At 34.6% G+C, this 21,685-nt stretch overlaps 1 protein-coding gene across 1 annotated transcript; it reads right to left on the minus strand.

The window, feature by feature from the left end:
• Window positions 1-1,269: 1,269 nt before the first annotated feature.
• Window positions 1,270-21,511, minus strand: LOC111042999 (midnolin-B). Its single transcript, XM_022327765.1, has 7 exons — window positions 20,495-21,511; window positions 18,312-18,399; window positions 12,413-12,469; window positions 10,390-11,058; window positions 2,712-2,799; window positions 2,235-2,480; window positions 1,270-2,160 (listed from the first exon to the last, which is right to left on the minus strand). The coding sequence occupies exons 1-7, from the start codon at window positions 21,022-21,024 to the stop codon at window positions 1,943-1,945; spliced, it is 1,896 nt and encodes a 631-aa protein (XP_022183457.1). The 5' UTR covers window positions 21,025-21,511; the 3' UTR covers window positions 1,270-1,942.
• Between the last annotated feature and the right edge of the window lie 174 nt (window positions 21,512-21,685).

Consider the following 21,685-nt stretch of genomic DNA (forward strand, 5'->3'; position numbering starts at 1 on the left):
TATACTAAAATAAGATGTACTGGCATTCTTTATAGTAGTTATAGGTTTAATCAATCAGAATTTCTAAAATCGATTTTAACTAAGTAACATCACCTTGAATTTCTCCAATTAAGCCCTAATAACAATAACATTGTTGTAGTACAATTTGGCCATTCAACCATTTTATTAAAATGTTTCACTGGCATAAATTATTTGACAACTACATAAGTATTTTAATAACTAAATTAATTTTATCAGCGACATAGACTAGTATGCCTGAGCTCCCGAATCTCTCCTTGAATCTGTGCCTAACTGTTGGAACTATTTATACAAATACATAAAAAAAAAAAAATGATCTACTATTAATAAGACAAAATAATATCTTTGTATTAGATAACATTTCTGTAGTTTCTACTGACATAAACCGAGTTTTTAAATTAGAAGAAACTTATATCTTAATGTAAAGGTACAGTTGTAACTGTTAATTGCTAATGTTTAGTAGCTAATTTTAACTTAAGCTTGAATACACTAATGTTACATTGTCAATACTCATACACTTCATAGAATTATGATTCATTAAATAATACTTTATTATTTAATCAATGGTATTAATCTAAAAATAATAAATAATATATTATAATATCTTCAATCAAAATTTAAATAAATAAATTTATTATGCATTAATTTGTACAACTAATTTTCCTTCACAAATTGAAATTGTATTTCATAAATGTTTTCTTAAACATACACAAGATTGCAATTTTATGTTGTATATTTTTATGTAAATATCGAGGATTATTGATAAATAAGTTAAAAATAATAAAATATAAATTGATATTCATAAGGTTTATAATATTATGAAAACATCTCTAAGTGGCTGTATAAACTATTAACGTTAATAAGTATGAAAAAATAAAAATAAAAATTGCATAATAGAGTAATCTAAAATCAATAACAAAGAAATGCCCAATAAATAACACAATTACATACTCTATGAACATTTATTTAATCGTATCAAAATATGATACACATTACACAGTAAAATTAAAACTTTAGGAAAAGCAGGTAAATTATTTTAATATCATATAAAAAAACAGTCAGTTTAACTTTTTTTCTTTTTTTTTTAATATACAAATTAACAGAAAAAAAAACATTTGGTTTTGAATAATATTATATTTCACGAATTTATTATATAGATGTGAATAAAAAAAACCCCCTATCGGTCAAACAAAACTTAAATATTACAATATTACTTTCCTCGTACATAATTACCCTAATAAATATTCAATCTTTAAGCATTTTTTTTAGTTTTTTTTTTTTTTTTTATCAATTTCATTAACCATACGAATACTAATAACCAGACACGCGTGACTTATGATAATATGTACACATATATAATATGTCATTAAAATATGATGAGACAAAATTCAGTATCTATTTAAAATTCTAAAAACATCTACAAATTTATATATTCACGAAGTTGAGGTAATAAATCGCAATTTGTTTTCTTATCATCTGATATTTAAACTTCCTAAAAAAAAATCACTTAAAACAAATTAGGTATTTATAAATATAAACATTAGACTATACAGTTTCTTTACAAATATATTTTTTTTAATGTAATGGACGATTGATTTTAAATTTGTCTATTTACTGTTCAGTTTTTATGTCGTATAAATTAGAAAAAAAATTGTCTGGTACAGATTAAGTGATGATTCTACTATATTTAAAGAAGGCTCTACCTGTATAATTAATCAATATTAATATTGCACCCTAAAGTATAACTGACCATATTTGTTGATAAATCTATTTTCATAAATGTATATGTATTAATATATATATATATAATATATTATACGTCATTATATATAAATATATAATATACATATTAAAAAAAAAATTAAAACAGTGGTGGGGATAATTATTTATATCACATATTATTCATGTCCTCAGGAGCTGTTTTTCAGACAACAACTTGTTCAGGAGGTAATGTTGGGTCTGCAGGAGGATCTGATGGAGCAACACTCTGTGTTTCTGATTTCGCGGACCACTGTGTCCCTGCTTTAGTTTTATCATAAGGCACATTGCGACCTGCCCTACGTCTTTCACGTTTCTCTTCCATAATCAAACGTAAGCGTTCCATTTTTCCACGGGTAGCTGCATTTTCTTTGGTCTCACTCTCTATAAAACAAATTGAATTCAATAATTTATATTATATGTCTTAGTGTTTATAGGACGTCTTATCGATTTCTTACCGGTATTATCAGAATTAGCAGACGTTTGAGCGGACATACTATTTGCTGTGGCAAATGGTGTAGCAGCTTGAGCAGCTGCTGCAGTAGGAGAAAGTGTAGTGGCTGTGCAGACAGCTGGTGTGCCTGATCTAGCAGCAGCTCTGTACTGTGGTGTAGCACATAGTAAATCATTAAGTATGTGAATAATCGTACTAATGTCACGTTTTGGACGGCCGAAGCGATCTTGTAAGGCTGGATTTAAGGTGCCTATAATAATAAACAATTAATAAGAAAAAAATTGTTGGAGAAAACACAATTTTTCGGAAAATATATTGTTGGTGGTTCAAAAATTGCTGGTGCAACCCATGAAGTTAATGGCAGATATATATGTAGTTTTATGTTTTCAGCCAAGAAGCCTTAGGCCAACTTAACTGTAGGAAACCATGGAAGAGATGCATAAAGCCTTAGTAAGTATTTAAAAATGAATATAAAATTTACCAGAAAATGTTCCAGAGTAAACGCCTTTGCCGTGATGTTGCATGCTCTCGATTATTGCACCTGGTCTTCGTTTGAACCCAATGTGCATCTAAAAAATAACGAAAAAATGCATTGAATAAAGATAAACAATCAACTCATTTAAAACAATTTAAGAAAAATCTATAATTCACAAAACGTTCATTAAAACAATTAAAAATAAACCGAATAGAATTTCAACATGTATAACCAGCAATTTTAAAGTGTAGATATTGTTATAGGTACCCGCATTATGATCTATGACTATATGAATAAATGCTGATGAGTTCACAGAATTACATAAAAATGACATATTAATTATTATACAATCAAAAATAAATATTGATACTATTGCTTACGCCCAATACTATGATTTGGAACGATTAAATACTAAGGAATAACTTGCAATTTTATAACTTAATTACTTTTATAAACTTAAGTTTTTGGCTTTTTATTAAATATAGATACAGTTTCTAATATTCAAGTCCAAACAAATAAACAAATGAAGAGTGAATTAAATTACAAAAAGCAAGTATGAAGTTCCGAATTAACTTCGTACACATATGTTAGTTGACATCCAAAAAAAGAAACCAACATAATTATACATACATTATGAATTATGATGTAGACGGTTATACGTAAATATACTTTAGGTATGGTCAAAGAGGGCGTCACATAATATTATCAGTATAAGGCGGCAAAACGTTGGTTTTTGCGAAAAGACATTTTGGGAGAAGTAACCATCCAAGAAACACCGTTTTGCACCGCCCAAAAAACGTCGTAATACGCGATCGCCAACGATGCGTAGAAGAATTCAAGAATGTGAAGTCGTCGAGATGACGATAAAACACATGCAAATTAAAAAAATTTAAAGTCCAACATAAAATATGTAATTTTACGATCAGTGACGAGGCGAATTTGAAATTGTTCAGATAGATATTTTTCAGTATAAATAATACAATATTCAACCTGCCCACACGCAAAACATGATAAAAGGTATTTACTGTCATATTTTAAGTACCCATCGAAGTAAACATGAAAGTACAGGGAAAGAATACTATAGATTGGCCACTACCAACCCACCCAACCACCGCCCTTTAAAAAGGTGGCAGCCTTTCAATTACCCCTTCACCCAAGTTCCGATAATATTATTATAATAATTTACGAGCGCCACAAGATACCGGTTGTGATGTTATGCTAAAATTTTATATTCTAATCGGCGAGATGACGGTGGGCGGTTAGTGGTGGTGGTGATGGTGGGAGGGTGGTGCGGGTAGAGGGAAAAAGCAACGACCTGCCTCAAAATTGGCAGCCACCCAACGATGCGCGGCGGCTGCGTCCGTCCGATGCACAACGCGCGGGGTGGCAGCGGCGCCCAGAGGACATATCGTCGTCGTCGGCTGCTGCGACGGCGGCGTCCGGGCCACAGTAACCGACCGTAGGGGGGAGCTGGTAGCCCGCGCCCCGCGGGGAGACAGGGGAACAGCCGTAAAGGAGTATGAGAGCAGCGTGATCAATATACGGTCGAGGGGGGCTGCGTCGACGGCGGTGAGCCCCGCCGGGCAGGACGACCGGATCGATTGGTGCGGCGGCAACGACGCCCGGCGCGCGACCGAAAAAAAGAGTAACCTCTCCTCCGTCGGTTACCACACGGCACGCGGCGCGACCACCCTTGGCAACGAGTTTTTCGTCTCCGAGTAAACAACAACGCACCGCCGCATCCAACCGAAAATGCACGAGGGCGACGGAATACATATATTATTATTATTATTATTATAATTATTACACACACAGATGTGTGTGCCTGTGACGATTAATGCGCCGTGGACGTGTGGGTGTTGACCAGCAGCGGGCCCACAGACAGACGCCCGACAACGGCGGGCTCCCACATTTCGTGTAAACGGCGTGTGTGTGACGAGTATTATATTACGATAGGGACGCGTGGGAGTACATTATAATAACGATAATAATCATAGCAATAACGTGAGCGACTGTAGGTAGGTAGAAAAGATACGCGGTCGAGTATAGTTTGTATCTATCCGTCGTCGGGCGTACGCGTATAATATAGAATAATAATTCACAGTATTCGAATGTAGCGACGGGACTCAATACCAACGCGGTGCAGTGCCGGCGAAGGAGTTTGAAAAAAAAATAATCTTAAGTCGTATTTATATTTTATCGTGCCAACGGGACACGGACGAATATAAACCAACGCTGCCCGGAGGAGGAGACCCCCTGACACACACACACAAGCGTGCACCATAGGAAAACACGAAATTAAAATGTCACCGTATCTGCAGTGACAACAAAAAAAAAATTATATGCGTGTAGACCAATAGTCTGGAAATGAATTTATAAATTTAAAAAATGTATGCACGTAGCATGTTACATTATAATAATATATTCCTAGAAATCGGATTCACTTAGAGAGTAAATAGTTATTATATTAATGGCCTATGCCGGTGAAGGAGTAAGAGTGGCCTAAAAAATACACTCGAGATGTGACAGACTATTATAAAAATATTATTTGTTCCATAGCACATGGCATACGGATTCAGACATCCAGTGTACCTACTGAAAGATGTTCGACGAGTTGTCAGTTACATTCTAGAACCAGATGGTTTCCCAAAGAAGTTAACCTTATTTAACTATAATTTTAAAAACTCGTTTTAGCCGTATTTTCTGCGATATGGGTGTTTTAAAAATACATTTTAGCAAATACGGCAGTGACCTTAGGTTGTAAAAAAAACAAGGATCTACAAGCTGATTACGAGATGTATAATTGTCAAAGTGAAAGTAATACTGAACTGCAAATGAATGCCTACTATGTATATTGTATATTGTATATTCTGCCAATTTTCTTATATTAATTATTGTAAATCACTGAAAAGAAACTAAAAATTGTGTTGATTATTATATAAACTTCAGTAATCCATCTGTTATAAGTTTATAATTTACAAATACCAGGTAGATTTATTATAAATTAAATATAATGTTCAATTCAATTTTTTTATTAGGGCCACAAGAAAAAATGTTCAGTGATTATTATTCGTTAAATATCTAATCCATTAATTTAATAGTACATTATATGAAATTGAAGTAGATAATAAATTGACTGTTAGTTTTAGATGAAACCCCTTCTGCAGCATTCCATTTTTAACCAATGCGTAATTTTTCGCTTATCAAACAATCAAAGATAATTACCGAGTCGTATTATTGTATAATACATTTTCTTTGAATGATACGGCGTACAAAAATGTATTCCATTTAACTGGTATATTTGTTTATATGAATATATATTTATTTGGTCGCAATGTAACATGTAAGTTAACATAATATCATATATATATATATGAGTTCGAAAAGCTAATTATCTACCTTCTAGTTATATTGAACGATTAGTATAAATAATGAATGTCGACACATGGAAAATAATGTCTATTATTTCTCAACGGAGAAAATATAAGAATTTAATCAATTTTCATTAGGGCGTGTTTTGAAAAATAATACATACCTATTAAAATATTAGTAAAATATTTAAAGGAAATTAATACTAATATTCAATAATTATCTAATTTGAAATAATGCTTTAGAACTAAGGAACTAAATTCTCGTTGGAAATTATAAACACAAATGTTGAAACGTCTAATAATACATCGTAAATTGTGTAAAAAAAACATTTGCAAATTAATTATACACATTTATAGATATTCAAGCAAGGTGTAGTTTTTGAGAAAGAACAGTAAAAGTACAACTTAATTGTAATTGATGAGATCAGCGCAGAAAACGTTTGGGATATTTAGGATAAGATAAGATAGAATTTATTGTTAAAATCTTTGGAACTTTTCAATTCAAATTTTTTTTAAAACTGGTAACTTAAGATAAAATTATTACGAGGTTGTGCTACATAAATGTATTACAAAAAACAACTGTAATAATAGTGATATATTGTCTTGTAATATAATTTTTGTTTATAATAGCAATAGTTAATATTTGAACAATAAAAATAGAACAAAATCAATAACACTGTTAACATATAAATAATTAGAGTAGGTACTGTACAATAATAATTGATATCTAACATGCAAAATCTATACCAAGAATATACGTAAAATAAAAAATAAAAAATAATAGTAAGAAAGCACTGAACGATCATTATATTTTGATGTTATTCTTATTAAGTATTACTTATGAATATTGTTTAATTTAAAATAAAATATTAGGTGTCTGTTGATTATTCATGCCTGGTTATTTAGGTAAGGTGTGTCACTTACAAATGTATTAGTTTTTACAATACAAAAATAAACTATTTAACGACTAACGATCTAAATTTAATATATTTTATAGTGTTGAAACATAATATCACAGGTGCATAATTAATTTCACAAGACAAAGAACGCATATTGCGTTTTTTTAAATCATACTTAATGAATCCCATGAAAACAAATATATAAATTAATGCATTATATATAGACACACATATGCACATTACACACACACACACACTAATAGTTGATTAAATGTTAGTATTTTTAATAAAACAACTCTAGTTTAGATGTTGTTTTAAAATCATTTAAATTGGAATTATAGCGAAAGAAACATATATATTATAGAGAAATTATAATAATATGAGTTCAAAATCTAAAGTAGTTCATTATACTTTAATTTAAAATATAAAAAAGTATTTTTCTTAATACAAACTGTATTATATTTGTATTTTGGACCTTCATCATAATTATAATTAATAAAATAATAAAGTAACTTTATAGTAACTATATACCAGACAATATTGATTTAAATAATTTTTATTCTGTTACTGTTTATAAATTATATAATGACGGGTAACCGTAAATTATGATGGCTACTTAAAACAGGCAACATGGTTCGTAATTTAAATAATAGTATTCTAATAGTTATAACTTATTATTTATAATCATAAGATTTTGAATACGCAAAATAAAATAAAAAATACGTTTTCTATGCTACATCAAAATATAATATAAAGAGATTCAAGTATTTAACGTAAACAAATACATTATTATTTGTGTATATTAGAGAACTAAATAAAAACAACTATTCATGACATTACATTATTTTCTGGGCTCATGTAGGAATATAAGATTCACATAGAGCAAAGAACACTTTAATAGTTATATGTGGCGTATGCGTAGGAGTTGGTCACACGCGGGGGATGACAAAAAGAAACATCGGGTGGGCGACGCCCACAGGACCATTGTCCATTAACAACCCCTTCACAACACGTACTCACGATGAATAAAACATTTAATGCTTAGATCTATTTTGTGCTTGTTATTTTAAAATCGGTGCTACAACAATGAATACTTAATATACTATGATGTTTTATTTCTTATAGAAGTAGATTACGAATAACTAAAATTAGAAAAGCACTTGACCGAAGAAGAATAAAATCAGCAGTTCATAATACCTATATCGTGCATATAAAATAGTTTGTAATAATCTAATAATAATTATTACTTAATTGCTCATTTTTTTAGATTATGCGTACAGAAGAAATACGTCAATAAAGTTGTATCGATATTATTTTATTGTCCCAGCATTAAAATAGTGAAATGTTTGATCATTTTTTCTCAAATGGTATAGGCACAGAGTAGATGTATATAATAATAAATAGAAAAGACAGAATGTCGATGTTTTCGTAATGTGTACATAAATAGGAGATTCAGTAAATAGTAGAAGGAGTAAGGGGAAAGTAGTACTCGACTCAGTATATCTATTGATTGCCACCGGCGGTTCGGTCCGCTCTATTTGCCGTAGAGTTTATTTTTTACGCGTCTCCGAGGCGGCCCAGGCGGAATCGACACAGTTACCAGACACCGTTGTCCGGCGAACTGGAACACCGAGTACCGTAAAACACGGATCTCGTTTACGGTTACGTTTTACGAATCGTCCGCTGGAGGCACACGGGTTTAACCGTTGTAGCGGGGAAAGCAGATTTTAAGCAAAAACCTATATTCCATATTTCTAAATAATTGTTTTACATATTATTATGTTTTAACGAATGTACATTCCGCCCAAAAAACAACAATACAATACACTAACTATAAATATACAAATAAAAAATAAAGGTACTGTATGATCTATTTAAAGCGGAATGGAAGAGAAAAAATACACGTATATCCGTTTAGTATAAAATCTTTTGTCGGGAATTATAAAAATATAATAAACTTCCGCAGTATTCAGATACCTATAGTTTTATTTCAGTTTTTCGACGGATTCGGTTGTATACATAATTTAAACAAGGTCAAAGTGATAAGAGAAAATTTGACGAATAAAATATAAGACGCAAGAAATGTTATACACCGCGTGTCGGTACAGAGTTAAAACGTTTTAGAAACTACATTCAAATCAAGACAACTATTTAAATTATAAATATAGAATAACGTCGAGTTATCCAGTAGTATGTTATGTCTATAGTACATACAAAATAAATAATACGTACACCCACCAACGCGTCTCATTGTTTTCGGCATTTCTAGAGGGCTTGCACATTTGAAAACAGAAGGAGTGAAAGAGAGAGAGAGAGAGAGAGTCGATCAATGGGAAACAAGGTACCTGTGTGTGTGTGTATAGCAACGCCGAGTACACAACACAAAAGGTCGCACTGGCCCGGGGCCTTTGTGATAAGCGACCTCCCGCGTGATCAATATGACGTCGATTTCACTGTGGCGGCCTAACCACGCCCCACAGGGATACCCGGATTCTGCTGGGCCGCCGCGGCATTTTTGTACACGCATCGATGTACAGTACTTGCACATAATACAAACTAAATGAATTAAATACAGACAGACGAAAATAGGTACACCGACCAAAAAACGTGATGGGCACCAAAAACAGCAGTACGTGTTCGCAAAAAAAAAATAGCAGACACACACACACTGCTGCAGCACGCATGTATAAGATCCCATTTCATTTTAATTCTTCCCCCCCCCCCTCCACATCTCTCTCTCTTTCTCCATATTTTTCGTGTCTAATGTTTATTAATTCGGTCGTGCAAAGAAACTCGGCCGTATTTCACCTGGAATTGAGGTCATCGGATGTGTACATTATAATTTATAATATTATACGCCGTGTACGCACAACCAACGCCACTCACAAAGACCGACGACTACGACTATGGAACGGTCGCGGCGGCAGTGGTGTGGGTTAGTGTGTGAACGAGTGACAGCGCGTGTATATAAACGGCAACGTCGACAACAGTCGGCGACACGACTCACCTCTTCTACTCGGCTCGTACAGTGTGTGCGGATGCTGCGGGCCCGCGGCCACACATTGATCATAATAACCCTCGGGACGCGAGAGACGAAATTAGTATACCCCCGGGCCCCGCGCGTTGCCGGAGTGCGACGTTGCCGCCCACGCAACAATCGATACTACGCGACTACGATACGAGACACACGTCCGGGCACAACAAATTTCAATCAATCACCCAGAAAATATCGACTATACGGCATAACACACATACTCGGCGATAATTTTAGACGAGACATACGACGTTGTTGTAGAAATTTTCTACCGCGACGAAAAAAATCCCATTCTCATACCGTTCGGATATTTTAGTTTTTTCGTGATGCCGTTTTGCAAAAAAAAATGAAATACGTGAAAAAAATAATTTGCCACTCACCTCTTTGGAACCGCTTTTCGTGGTGAGGACTTCCGAAGACAGTTGTTTTAGGGTCTGAGTGAGGTTCCGCGAAGCCTCGGCGAGCGCTCGGGTGTCCAGTTGCGGTTTGTCTCCCGTGGCCGTGGCCGTGTTTGGTGACGCGGTAGACGTGCTCGCGTCGCACGAACAAGGCGCCACCGCCGGTGCGGGCGTGGGTACAGCGGCGGCGGCTGCTGCTGCTGCTGCGGCTGCGGCTGCGGCGGCTGCAGCTGTGGCGGCTGCTGCTGCGGCAGCTGCTGCAGCCGCGGCGACTATTGGTGACGGGGCCGGAGGTGACACGTCCTCGGTCGTATCCATCGAGTTGTCGTCGCTGTCGTCGGATACGTTACGAACACGAGTGATCGGATAAGCGTCCACGCCGGGGATCAGTCTAGGGGTGCCGATGATGTTGCCGGCAGAACACGCGGTGGCCGCCGTCGCTGTGGCCTGAGGTGGTTCGGGCGCCACGGTTGACGCGTTCAGTGTGGCTGCCGCTGCACCGGTGCTGGCCACGGTGGAGGCGGCGGTCTGCAGTCGTTTCGACGAACCTGACGACGACACGGTTGATAGTTGTAGCTGGATGAGCATCATGTGATCACCCAGTCTCATTGTAAGGTTTAAAGGTGCTTTGCCCGATAGGAAATCGTTGACCTAAAAACAAAAAACGTAGAAATTTAATATAGGCAATAATATGTTGGTGGCAGTGACGTACATTTATTCAAATTTAAATGTCTAACAAAACAGCATTGTTTCGAGATATTATGAAATTATTATTTATATATACCCAACAGTGGCGTATTTGTGTGTGGGGGGGGGGGGGAGCAGAACCCACACTGACAGAACTTGTATATATATTTTTAAACTACTATATTACTATAGTAACTAGTAACTACAGATGAGTATAATAGTGACTATATTGTACCTATTGTTTAAAAAATGTATTTGTATGATTACATATTGAGTGCATATTGTACCCCCCTCCCCAAAATATAAATGTATAAAACTATAAGTTCAAAACTTGTTTATAAAACTGTTAATTGAGCACCTGAAAAAAATAGATAGGTACACACTTTTGCATCAATATTCGTTTGTAAACTTTCAACGTCAAATTAAAAACAAATTAGGAAATATAAAAAAATGCAAATAGATAATGTATTGTGGTTGTATATCAAATGTATTTACTTTGTTATACAATAAACAACCCGCACAGGTGTAACGAGTGACATATTTTAACAAAAAAAGTGAAGTATGACATTAATTTCCTGATATACCTTTAATATTCTACACACTGCGTAATGATATTTTAAGGCCAGTTTGTATATTAACAACTAGATGCCGACTAAGTTTGAAATTGGACATTAGTTTAATAAGTCTATGATATCAATTTTGAAATAGGTAGTATTTTTTGCAAAAATTAATATTTCTTATGCTTCAAAACGCGAATCAAGAATTCAGTTTTCCGAAATTAAGTAAGAAAATACGATTACAAATTGAAATATACGAACAAATTATGACTACAAATGAAACTATTTTTAAATATTTTTTAAAATATATAAATTCTATTATTGCAGAGAAAATAAATGAATTCCAGAATCTTAAGTATAACTTAGGCACCATCGCTAAATAACAATAATACTTAACAAATATAACTAATTTATAATACCTACTTATTTGTTAAAACTTAAAATCCACACGTCATACATGCATATGCATAAAACAGTATGTAAAGATAGCTGGAAAATAACTTGTCAGTTATCAATTAATATTCAACATATCACAATAATTATTATCGTACATTAAATATATTTCTACTATATTTAACTACATTGAAATTATCACTTACAAAAAATATACGATTTAAATCAGTGCCTCTTTTAAAACATTTTTATACATTCTAAATGTAACGGTGTATAAAACCATTGTTATACACAGTCAGCAGCAAAATATCATGAATCTTTAATCTTCTTTAGTCAAAAGAAATGTATTAAATAAATGGTGAAATTACCTGAGAGTCGTTCAAACTTTCCAACGCCTGCATCACACTTTGTTCTGGTCTCTGAACCTAAAAATAAAAATTAGGCTATAATAAACACAATACAGTATTATACACTATAATATGGGGACATTTTTCAATACTCAGTAAGAATGTATTATTTGTGTACACAGAAATTGTATACATAGGTACTATTACACGTAGCGATAAATATTAATAAAATGTTATCGGCAGGGTGTGGTCCTGGATTAACAAGGTCCCTCTGATAAGGTCAACGCCCGGTTTGGAAGACGGCCCGCCCAATTTTGTAAATATACCGTTTATATTTATCTTATATAGGGTTCCGTGTTCAAGTCTAAATAAAATTTATGTTTTTGTTTTGGCCCAAAAAAAATGTCCATATAACAAATCCGATAGTACTTATTTGGGACACACTGTGTTAACATGGTAAAAATATATTATAACAGTGTTTTTTTTCCCATACTCGTAAACCACGCGATTCGCTTTGCCGACTGTATATCTAGAACGGAATAACGCAACAACACTGATCCACTTTTACACAAAACATATACAACAAGTTTTTAGCACAGACTTATTTTTTTAATAATTGTAACAGTAAAAACACAAATGTTCTATACATAATATATAAAACAGTTTAACAGCAAAGTTCTAAGTAAATAATATTTTAATTCTGAAATTAAAATACTATTATGATTATATATTATAGTATTGACGGTATTGTGTTCATATTTATTTTAAATTAAAATGTTTAAATATTAATTTTTTTATTGTTGTATGCATATTAGTAACTAATAAAGTAATAACTTATTTAAGGTTTACAAAAAAAGAACACAAAATATAAATATTAGAAATATTACGATAAAATATTTACAAACATATTAAATTTAATTTTGTACAATTTAAAACTTTACATGTGGTCAAGACGCAGAGAAAACAAATAAAAATGTATGGAAATTATCAACTGTCAATTTTTTTAATGTGAAATGCAGTAAAAAAAATATAATGATTAAAACGTAGGTCAAATGTTAAATGGTGTTTGCGAAGTTTCCTATCTATTTTTCACTGTAAATCACAAAGGCCAAATAAAAATCTAATGACATTTTATACAAATTAACCCAATTATAAATCATTACTGTGTAATAAACAAACCAAAGAAAAAATTTACCTTGTAATATATTATTAGACCTTATTCACAACAGTGTTAAGTTTAAGACATATCATTTTTATATTACTAGATTTAATAAAGATTTTACTTTAAACAATACAGCGTGAGCCACAATGTTTTTCGTTTACAATTAAGTTAAAACAAGAAAATATAATGACTTATCTTGTTTAGACACTTAACATTTAAAATACTATATAATAAATACTTATTTTAATATTTACATTAAAAAACGAGACACATGTGTTCTGATTTTTCGAATTAGACAGTCATTAATTTTAAATCCTAAATTAATAAAGCATTATATTCTCATGCCGTAATATTAATTCTACCAGATTGCGTATAATTGTTTTAAGTTTAGTTTAACGTTGTTCCTTTTTTTTTTTAAATTCAATAATAAATAGCTTGCATTATTTAAATAACTATTTAAGAATTATAAATTATTATGTCCATCATATCAAAAACATTGTAAATAAATTATTTTGTGATTTATTTAATATCTATAATAATTAAAACTTGTAAGTTAAACATTTTGTCTTTATTATTTTAAAATAATAATATATGCATGGTATAATTTCAAAATGTTTGCATTGAGTACGTTATACGTAACAAACAGTAGGTATGTACTGTGAAAAAAAAAGTATAGACTTACATATTTTGGTAGCAGGTAGACCCGTACGTCATACCCGCATGTGTTGTCTCTGCCTCATAAACGTACAACATTACAAATTTTCGTTCAGTATAACTAATATTGTTAGCTTTAATATTAGAGTTAATTAATCTATTATCAAATTTTTAAGAATATTATTCGTGTTTGTATGACTGTCATTTACAATATTTTGCATACTCAAAACTGGTAAAAATAATATGAAATATAGTTGAATAAAAAAGAACAAACACAAAATAAGTTATTACCTTAAAGTTTTATAGAAGGTAAATTCACTCTTAAATTAAAGCACAACACATAAATGGTTCTGCCGAACGTAAGTTTGGGATATCTATATGGTGTAAGTTTGAAAGACGTAGACAACACTAGCGGGTGAGACATCATCTTAACATTAAATACGTATATTATAGTTACAATATACCCAGTAAGTAATATTATAAAACCATAGACGAGCATTTTAACAAATAAATATTTTTGTTAAATAAAATGAATACCATTCTAAGTAATAAATAATAAGTATTTAAATTGTAATGCATACGTTTAATATAAATTTAAAACCAAAATATTTAGGCTATACCTACGTAAAGTTATGCCTACCTATATCCAAATCACATGGAATTTTACAACAAAATATTAGGAGTGCTATAGCGTAGGCCGTAGCAGTATATTTCTAGCTCTAGTGTTTATTTTAGTAACGTAGCATGTTATGTACATGTGTAGATAAAAATTCTTAGGCGGAGCCTAGAGATTTAGAGTAAATTCTATCATAACAGGTTAGATACTCAAGATGCATACACTATGTACAATTAAAAACGCCGCGAATAAAATAATATAATTTAAATCATTACAATAAGCACCCGAGTACATAATAAAATGTTAGATTCCATTCATAATATTACTTTTTTAACACTTTAACTAGGACATAAATATCAGACATTATTGGTGAACGCCGAATGGTGTTGGTGTTTAATATAATTTATAGACAAATAGAAACCGAGTGGTGTACTTATATTTCTGAAAAATATGTATTACAAAGAAGATATAATAAACCAATTTTGTTTTTATTAGGAAAGAGAATATCTACACTCTGTATATGTACAATGAATAAAAAAAATAAAAAAAATATCCATGGACTGGACTGATGGAAGGGGTTTCGACAACTACTTCAAATGTTATTTTTTTGTTTTAATAACACCTACGACTTGCACACCACCATGCCATATTATAGGTATAATTACCGTTCGATTTTAACGATTCGGACAGTAGGCATACTAGAAACATGTTATAGTGGTAGCTAATTCAAAAATACGTTTTTAATTTGGGCGGACAACAGGAATTCATTAAATGTTTTAAAAGAACGGAATGAAACGACGGCAGAACCCACCTCCGGCCACGACGACGATCGGGTCATAACGGGTGTTGACCGTTGGCGTTCGGTGGCGTTTTGGTCCGCGCGAGGAGAGAGAAATAGAGAATATTATTATTCGAATCACTACGGTCTACGACGACGAACCGCCGACACGAGGTGTATACCGTTGCCTGGATCCCGTTACCCGGACAACGGGACAGCCGGCAATGTGTAGTCATAACGGGACCGGGATCCAGTCACAGCCCCGTTACAGGGTACCCCGAAAAAAATCTGTTATTCTACAAATAATAATAATGATTATGACAATGATGAAAAAAACTTAACGGTCCTCGGTTTTGGAATTCACAGAGCCTCCCTACTATCGAAAATCGTACTTGGTGCACATTCGCCAACTGTGGGTTGGCCATTTCAGAAACTTTTATTTGATACTTTAAAACTTTGTACTTTTGAACAATCGCAGACAAACGTACCGTCAACACAGTATAGTCATAAATAAAATAAAAATAATATGTAATGTAATATTACGACTCGTGAACATAAAAACCACAGCGCTGTTGCGTTCATAGATTTTACGTGTATACCTAAATACAACACAGCATTTGTATGATTGTTTTCAGATTTTAATTATTAAAAACGAATTATTTGGAACGACTGTGTAATACGGTTGTCAAGTTTGTAATCTAATATTTATCGAAGTGATTATATTTTATGACAATTTTACAATTAAATTGCATAGTATAGTAGTTTAATATAATTCTATAATAACAACTTCGGAAAAATGAAAACCTTTATAGTGAAATTATAAAATTAACTACCTATGACTTTTAAAACAAAATAAATTTAACATTGCTATGTTCATACCTATTATATTAAAGTAAAAATTTTAAGTAAACAATTTGTATTCAAACACGAATACTATGAATATTGTATTCAGTTATATTGTAAATTAAGTATTGACAGTGAAAAAACATCCTAACATTACAAACATATTACACCCATGAAACATAGTCAATATGACGATAATCGATTTAAAATTATTATTCTTGAACCTATATGATTTAATATAATTTAGATAGTAGAGCAAGCTAAGTGTATGAGTGTGTACTTAATATTATTGTTTTTTTTACTTGTGACTAATGAATTTAATTAAATCACAGCAATATTGAGTAACTTATACGTGCAAATTAAAAAAAATACCTAGTTTAAGTATGCAAAAATCATGTTCATTATAAAATGTATTACTTATAGTTACTATGTTAATATTTAACTCAATAATATTTATACTTTAGTTTAGTTTTGTTATTATTATTATTATAATAATATTATAATTTACATTCTATGCATGTCGTTTGTGGTTTGTACAAGGCACGTTAAAAAAACATTCACCAGCACAAACATTGCGTATTATACTGCGCAACATTAAACTAAAAATTACAAAGAACACAATTTAGATTGTCTCTGAAATATTACTATCTGGTACAGTTCATGCGAGCTGTTAGCTTAGATTAGTATGATAAGGGTTTCTATGAATTAAGATTCATTTTGTGAATTTCCCTTCAATTGTTAATTAAGCTGTATGAAATATTTTATTACAATATTGTATAACATCCAAAAAATGGAATAAATAATAAAAGCAGAGTTAAATTAATTATTCTGTCGAGATATTATAGGTATTTTAAGTGTATATAAACAAGATTACAAAATATATAAACAGCAAAAATACCGAGATAGTTCCATAAAGTTATACAATCCATAAATGTTCTAAATAACTTGTAGGTACATTAAAAGGTAATGTAAAATATATAATATTCCAAAAAATGTATGAAAGTATTAAGGTACATCCGAATTCGTTTCACAGGCCTGACACCGTGAATCACAATATTATAGATAGGTAGGTTTATAATGTAAATAATAAATTGACTAAAAAATACGATTTCAGAATTTCATAACGTAATATTGTGTCAACAATGTAACACTTAATAATATGACTTTTGAGTATTTAGCATTTGAACTTTAACAGTCGTGGTCTACGCATAAATATAAATTATAAATTTAAAATAACAATAATACCGTGGCGACCGTAGTGTATATAATACAAACGTATCATGGTGCCCATAACAACGAAATAAGTCAAAACTTAAATAATACAATCACAACGTTATTTTATGAATGATCGACGTAAAACTTTTTTTCTGAACCATAAATAAATTGATTATAAATTATCCAATATTGTGATTTTAGAAATAATTATACTTAACATTTATTTTTACAAGATGGTCGGTCTTTTATTATATTAATTGACCGTCGATATTATTACACTATATTTTGTAGGCAGGTCTAACCTCTAGTGTCGTCGGGCGTATGGAAATTTAGGGAAACCAAAATGTGGAAGGAGCAATGGAGAACAAGGCCTACTTGATTTCCCTCTCCTTCGACATTCTAAAATCTCAAGCTGCGATGAGAATAATATGTCCTTGCGCGTGCACATTGGCCGTTCGGTGTGTATAATGCATATAATAGTAGTAGTATACTATAATATATAATAATATGTAATATATCGTGATTATCAAGATGTGTGGCAATAAGAACACACAATACACGGGTATTATTTTATGTTTTAAACTGGTTTATAGTCGAGGGGTAAAGGGTGGGAGGCCCAGGATAAAAGAGACGAAAACGAAGATTTACTCACCAGAAGACCGGTTTCCACGCTGGGCAATAGGGTGAGGCGGCTTCCTTGCATCAACTGGTTGTCGTCCAACGAGCCATCTCTAAGTTGCCTACAATAAAACAAAAAAACAAAGACCATAAATCAATAAACGTCTGCTCCGTAACTGTATGGTACGAATCGGAAAATCTCGGCTTACGTGTATTATGATCATCGTTATCGAACATTTAAAAAGACAATTATTTATTTGTCCCGTGAAAACTCGAAAAATTATACCTAACATTCTCATGCCGGGAAAATAATAACAACAACGGTAATAAATACCGATTGCGAGCAACAATGAGATTTTCAAGGTTTAAATGCAATAATAATAATAATAACAATAATTACAGACGCGTTACATAAATGCGTCGAATTACGCGTAGGTATTATATTATTATTATAGTTTGCATCCACCGCGCGATTGTCGTAACATGTGGATAAACAACGTTGCTGTAATATGAGGTATTTTTTTATTATTATCATTATATTTCTTTCACGTGTGCACACGACGTTCGATCAGATGCGTAAGGAAAAAAACACCCGAGAGGAGAATATAAATTGCGGAGGGGAAAACAATAGAGGCGACGACTGGAGCACGCAGTTTGCAAACCCCTGGTTTTCCGGGACGAGAGAAAGTTGAGTTTGACGCGGCGCTTTTCGGAGATTCTTTCGAAAACACCACACGAACATCATTATGTCCGAGGCGCAGGGCGGTACGTTTAACAAGCGGCGATGACGTGTTTCTTCGGGGCGGACAATGTAGAGATGAGGGCGACCAAGCAGCTGTTCTACACTTGTCCAACCAACTACAAGGGACCCGTCTCGCAAGCGTCGGGTTATTCACCCCCGAATCAGTAATGGCGGTGGCCTCGCATAGGGGAGCGGCGACCGTGTCAGCTGTTGGGATTTCGATCCCACGCTCGGGCGAAGATACGACTCCGCCGCCGCCGATGCTTGCGTAACAGCAACCGCACGAGAAAAGAATATTACACCCATAACCTTTTATCGTCAGCGGGTTACCTGCGGGGGGTTTGAAAGAGGAAAGGAATAAACGACGTAATCGTTTCTGAACGCGTCTAGCAACAAAGAACGACCGATCGAATCGCGGGACAGACTTTATTTCACATACCTACCCAAAATTAATACTATATTATTATTATTATCTTTGTTTGTCTGTTCTCGCCCAAAAATGTCTGCGAAAGAGTCACACACAGACGGCAGCTGCTGTGGCGGTGTAATTCGGGGAGGGGGGGAGAGGGCGGTCGTTAGATAACGAATGTTTTGATTGCGAATCGCCCTAAATTATGTATACACACACACTCACACAATCGTAATAAATGCGACTTCCGGGAAACGAGCGTACCCGCGCTATCGCCGGTCGATAGCATCGGCGAAGGAGGACGGGCGAGCACCGGAACGAGCTCTCCCGGTCGGACACCTACGGTGAACGCAACCGACGACGGAATTATTGAAATCCGTCGACAATAGGCGACAACGGGTGTGCAAATCCTGTTGACATGGATTCGCAGTGTCGCGGTTTCTGAAAGTTTCGTTTGGAAGTCGAACAGAAGGGAGGAAAGAGAGAAGTGTTTACAAAAATATATGCCGTGAAACCGTCAAACAAAGGGAAGACGATAAAAAACGAATATATTATCCACGCTCGTTTCCAAACGGTTTGGGAACACCGTGTGATGGACGACGGTGGTGACCGGAGAACCGACGGAACGGCAACGTCGACACTATTATATTATTATTATACCCGAGCGTCACCCCCCCCCCCTACGAATTCGAGGAACCAACAACAATTTTTATCTCAAACGAGCAGCTGTTCCGAGGGTACGCGTCAAAACGGGTCGGCACGCACAACAAAACAGGGTCGTGACCCCTTCCCCCACCACAACAACAATGGGTCTCGCGCAAACTTCGTTATCGGACGGAAGTGCCGGCCAGCCGGAGTCTGCTCAACCGGGAGGTGGATACTTAATAGTTCGTACTTTGGAGCACTGAGAATGAGCTCGACCTCGCCTAAACGTATATCGTGGCCCCTCACCAGCCCCCGTTGCCAGGTGTTGACGGTCGAACCAGAGGGTGGCCGTCCGTTAAAAGGACGGAAACAGAGGCAGTCGCTTAGAGCTAAGAAAAATGTTAAAAGAAATTAGTCTCACCTCTCGCGATACAACAGGCATATCCGCTCTTTGGGCACTCTCAACCGTTTGGAGATCATTTTCTTCAGGCTTTCTACCGAATCGGTCTTGAGCACATCCAGATCGAACTGACCGCCGGTGGTCGGTGAGACGGTGATCGTGATCTCGGACTCCCTCGCCGCACGGTTGGCCATAACGGCTTGGACGGCAGCGGCGAAGATCCTTCCCTCGGGGTCCTTATCGAAGTTGCTGCGGTCTTCGGCCGTACCGCTTGGGCCAGCCTGGTAGTTGTCGCCTGTCGTCCCCCAGGTCTTCCGCCTTTCTATCTCGGCCTGTAAGTCCAGGTACTGCTTGTTTTCCATATCCAAGGTACGAGATTTCGCCGCTCGTTTAGCCGCCACAACGGCGGCTGCTCTTCTCGCTACCTTGGCAGCTGCGGCCGCGGCCGCGGCAGTCACCACGTCATTGTTGTTGTCCACCGCGGCGGTACAGCACCCGGATTTGGGCTCGCCCGCGTCGTTGTTACTACTGCTGCTACTGCTGCCTTCCATTGTGTCTCGTTAGGTTTTAATATTAAAATAATATCAAATACAAATACTTATTTATACAGTATATTATATAGATAGAATAGAGGGGTTTGGGTGTAAATACGCGAGTGTATTTATTATAAATATGTTACAATAGACGATTATTGTTTTACGAACGAGAAACGCAAGGAGGTAGGTCGCGATGTGGAACACGCAAAATCCGGTGACGTCGAATATCACAGACGCGAATCGGACGCCATGGCGGAGGAGTGACACTGCATGGGCGGCGGCGGCGGCGGACACAAAGAACGCGGACAACACTCGCCGAGAGAAACGTAGAAAATAATAATAATAAAAAAAGAAAACAATAAAACAAAATGATAATAAAAAATACGCGTACTCGAGTGTACGTTTAACGACGGTGGAGACGACTGACGAGACTACTAGAGAACTAGACTAGGCGACTGCCGACTACACGACCGTACGACGCCGTCGGATCGTGAAAAGGAAAAGAGTGGAAAAGAAAGAAAGACGCGATGGCCGCAAAACCGAGGCATGTCTGTCGCCGAGCCGCGCGTCATATTTCCCGCCAGGAGCGTCATTGTCGCTCGACCCTGGCTACACTGCGCTGTGCTTCGTTGCGCCTCACCGATAGATTACGCACTCCTTGGTGTTCTACCACGGT

This window comes from Myzus persicae, unplaced genomic scaffold (assembly GCF_001856785.1).
Source record: "Myzus persicae strain clone G006 unplaced genomic scaffold, MPER_G0061.0, whole genome shotgun sequence".
Classification (NCBI taxonomy): Eukaryota; Metazoa; Arthropoda; class Insecta; order Hemiptera; family Aphididae; genus Myzus; species Myzus persicae.